The sequence below is a fragment of the Phaethon aethereus genome (genome assembly GCF_964289735.1).
Source record: "Phaethon aethereus genome assembly, chromosome: 14".
NCBI classification, from domain to species: Eukaryota; Metazoa; Chordata; class Aves; order Phaethontiformes; family Phaethontidae; genus Phaethon; species Phaethon aethereus.
Genome location: NC_138590.1, coordinates 13,717,945 through 13,722,306, shown reverse-complemented (window position 1 = coordinate 13,722,306; position 4,362 = coordinate 13,717,945). Strand labels below are relative to the sequence as shown.

The 4,362-nt window shown below is 41.0% G+C and overlaps 1 protein-coding gene across 1 annotated transcript; it reads left to right on the top strand.

The window, feature by feature from the left end:
* Positions 1-613: 613 nt before the first annotated feature.
* On the top strand, positions 614-2,988 carry MFAP3 (microfibril associated protein 3; the record flags this gene model as incomplete). The annotated part of the gene is made up of 2 exons (XM_082006428.1): positions 614-893; positions 2,243-2,988. 2 exons carry the CDS (start codon positions 614-616, stop codon positions 2,986-2,988), a joined length of 1,026 nt encoding a protein of 341 aa, XP_081862554.1.
* Positions 2,989-4,362: the final 1,374 nt, after the last annotated feature.

Here is a 4,362-nt window from a genome sequence, read left to right as displayed (position 1 = left end):
TTAAAAGCACTTTGATATTGGTGGGGAGGGAGGCAGGAATTATATCCTCTTCCTTGCTTTTCTTCCTCTATTAAGAAAGCACTTTTTCTCTGTTAACAAATGCAGAATCCACTTTCTGAGCCTAAAGATAGTTATGCATTTCGAGTAGTCTGAACAATTTGTTCTTTTTAAAAAATATTTTACCCCTTAATGATTATTGTTCCTGAGATTCTTTATTTGGATGAGAAGATGAACGTTTAGAGGACTGAAGGCTGTGCTAATGCCTTCTTACTCTCCGTTCATTACTGTGTTCTGAGCAAAGCTCCGATTTGGAACCTCTCAGCTGACAGTTTGTATTATGCTAATCGAAATCTGTTTACTGGAAATGAAATTTGAATATGCCGTAAGCTTGCTACCATTAATAAACTTAATTCTTTTTGTTTTTTTTCCAGTTGGATTTCCAGTTTCCACTTATGGTATTGATGATCTTTAAAGTGCATTTGGATCCAAGACATTTTCTATCACTGAACAAATCAAGAGCCTCCTCTCCTATCTCAGAGCAATACAGACATCTTAATATCATATGACCTCATTTCTCCAAATTAAATGAAAAAAGAATTTTCTCTAGCTTTCCATGAAGCTCAGCTATTGCCTGTTAATTTTGACTGTTAGTGCTGATCTTTCAATTGGATTTACACTGGAAAATGTAGCTTTTAACGGGACAGTTGCTTTTGGGTCTTTCAATGCATCACTTCATACAGTGTCTCAAGCTTTAGTAAGTTCTCCAGCACACCATGATATCATAGCCAAAGAGGGGACCAGTATTTTAATTGAATGCAAACTGAACATCAGCCAGTATGAATATATTCGTTGGTATAACTCCAGAGGACACCTGCTTGAACAGAAAGATGAAGGTGAGCTTTCCTGCTGTTTCTATCCCTTTGATACAGTATCTGAAAACCTCTGGGACTTTATTATCATTTTCTCTTCCTGTCCTCCCATTTTTATAGTCAGGAGATAAGGAGAAAGCAAGACAAAGCCCTTTGCCCTTTGGCATGTGGCATGTGAATTATACCCGAGTTCTTCTGTCCTAGCCCATCCATCCTGCTATGGTGCCCCACAGAATCATTTCATTCAAGAGGCATCACGGTATTCAATACAGAAGAAATGAATCTGCATCCTACCAGATACTAAATGATCTTTTTATTTATTATTGCTCTGGTGTATCTTACATTTTTCCAAACACATAAATTAAACACAATTCTCCACAACTTGTGATGTCCTCCAGCTGGCAATCAGTGCTTTAATTTTGTTACAGGATGTTTTAAAGCATGGGGTAACTCAGCACGTTTATTTTCTGGTTTACGCACCAGTGAGACTGTGGAAACTAACACAATTTGTAATGTCCAACGATGAAATATGTGCTTTTTAACCATTTTGTATATTGGCTCTTATAGTTCTGTCCCTGTAGTTTTTAATTTTCAAAAAATAATGTCTTTCGGAGATGCATGTGGTTTTTTCTACTCTATTAGTATTAATGAAGGTCATTGAGCTAATTGATAGGATCTTCACGGAGGCCATCTTTCTGCTTAAGTATTCAGTAACCTCTTTGTAGTTATAATGCCATCTGGAGATTAGTTCAAAGTAGAGTAATTAGAAGAATGAGTTATGAAAACAGTTTTCCCCCTAAGTTATAAATGCATAGAATTTACTGTATAAAGCTAGCTTCTTTTATTGATTTTTTTTTTACATGGATTTTGTATATCAGCACTGCATGCTCAGCAAAAAACTGTGTCTCAAGAAAATCCTGGGTTTTTTTGCCAGCAGAGCCATTTACAGACTCTGATCTTTTTCATGGGTCACTTGACTTTTGACTCCAAAGTATGGAAAATTAGACTTTATAGAGGACAGCCTTTCAACACAGTGGGTGAGAAGCACTAGTTAAGAATTAGGTTCCCTGTCAGAAAGAGCCAGCAGTCCAAAAGCACACAAGAAAGTGCAGATGAGAGAAAGGAGAAGAAACAGAGTAGCAAGCGTGCAGAATAATTTGCCAGTAAGCAGTAGGATTGGTAACTGGGTTATGGCTTTCTGTATCACAAGCATGAAAAGGAAATTTCAATCCTTGGTGTACGGTTTGTATTATGCTAGAAATGGACTGCTTACTTCCAAGTTCTGTCCCCTGTTGATGGAGCAAACAGCACATGTCTAGTTTACCTAGTGATTTTTGTTTCATTAGCTCAGCTTATTTCTTTTGAATCTCCAGGTGGCCAGTGGAGGATTGCTGATAATTCCCTTAACATCACAAAGGTCAGCTTTGCTGACCGGGGGCGATACACATGTGCAGCTGTTAATCATAACGACACCTTGTATTACACAGTCACCCTGAGAGTCATCTTCACCTCAGGAGACATGAGTATCTACTACATGATTGTGTGCCTCGTTGCCTTTGCTATCACCCTCATTTTAAACATAACCCGTCTGTGCATGATGAGCAGTCACCTCCGCAAAACAGAGAAGGCTATCAATGAGTTCTTCAGGACGGAAGGCGCTGAGAAGCTTCAGAAGGCTTTTGAGATAGCCAAGCGTATCCCTATTATTACATCTGCCAAAACACTAGAGTTGGCTAAAGTCACTCAGTTTAAGACCATGGAGTTTGCTCGGTACATTGAAGAGCTTGCCAGAAGCATTCCCCTTCCACCTCTGATCCTTAACTGCAGAGCGTTCATGGAGGAGATCTTTGAGGCTGTGCGAGTTGATGATCCCGACGAAGTTGGTGAGGAGGAAAAGCAGACCCAAGCCTGTGGTACCCAAGCTGCGATATACCCCGTCAACCCAGAGATCAAGCGCAGCGATTCACCAGCCGGGGATTCAGACGACGGGTCCATGAATGAGCAAGGTCAAGAGATAGCCGTTCAGGTGTCCATTCACCCACAGTCAGAAGTGCAGAGCATCGACACTGTTTCTCACGACAGCTGCCAGTTTGCGCCTTCTGAGGAAGGCACCTGCTGAGTCAGCGATACGCTGTTGTGAAAGAAGCAGAGGTGACCCTAGGATACTGCGAGAAAGGAGTCTGCAAACAAGCTGCCTCAATCCCATATGCACAAGAGTTTTCCAAATTGCAAAGTGCCAGAACTGCTACTGAAATCTGTATTTTCTGTCAGTGTTGACCTAACTATTTCAAGTCTGTTGGAGAAGGCCATTTGGAATATTGTGCAGTGGCTTTTCTTTTTAAAGCAAGCTTGCTATACTTAAAATATTTACAAAATAGGAATTCTTGGTCCTTGTCTCCTTGGTAGCTCCTGATACTTCCGATCTGTATTAGAAGTGGCCAAGCTGAGCAGTACAACTTGCAATAAGATCTTTTCCTTTGTGAACGCTTTCTTTCTTCGTTCACAAAGTGGAGCCCGAATTCCTCTGAGTCAGTGTTGTCCTGATTAATTGAGTTGTGTGCTCTTTTTGAATTGCCTCTTGGTGCGTGTAGCCCATCAGAACCATGGTGAGCTTGAACAAATCTGTTTTGTGTCGTGTGCTTCTATGTTGCTGTCAAAGCGTACTGTACTTAGGGAAAGAATAGTACCAGGATCTGCTGCTGGATTAAACGAATTGTTGTAGTTTCAAAGCAGCTTAGAGCACAACCGGAGGGTCTCAGTTTTCCTTGCATCTGCAGAAAACTTGTGCATACTCCAGTGTATGGAGAGCAAATGTTGTTACAAAGCTGGTCGACTAAACTTGGTGCTGATTGCCAAAGCGCCTTACCCTGGTTCTCTTACAGAATGGACCAGTAACAGCACTGCCGGCACTGTCTTTTGACTTTGCTCTTTTCACTCACTATAGAAAATCCAAAGTTTTGCATTGTATTTGACATTGTTGTGAGAAAAGAATGACAGTAATCACACAGTGGCATAATTTAAAAATGAATTCATCTGCAAATCAGGTGTCTCAGGCCCTTCTTTCTGAACAACATTATAGTAAAGGAGGTAAAGAGTAGTGACACTCGCTTTGATCTGGCTAGTACTTTCAGAAAGCAGTGGAAGAGGGAGTGGTTATTGGGGTTGGCCAAGCTGTTTGCCGGCCACTGTTTACAGGAGTGGAGTAACTCACTGAACGTGCCCTGTCGCATCCGCTGAAGAGGGATGGCAGCAGGGAGAACTGCAGGTGCTGACATACATACAGAACATTAAGTACCTCAAGGAGGATCTCCCACATGGCTTCCTCAGCTGTAGAGATCCAGCCGCGAGGAATTGGTACAGATGAGAATCTAGTTTCTTCTTTCACTCTTTGGTGCTGATTTTCTTTCTCCTTAACATTTGTAAGTTGTATCACTTAAATAGCATTTTATATCCTGTTGAGATTTAGTAGATGTAAGGCTTGTAAGCACTCCAC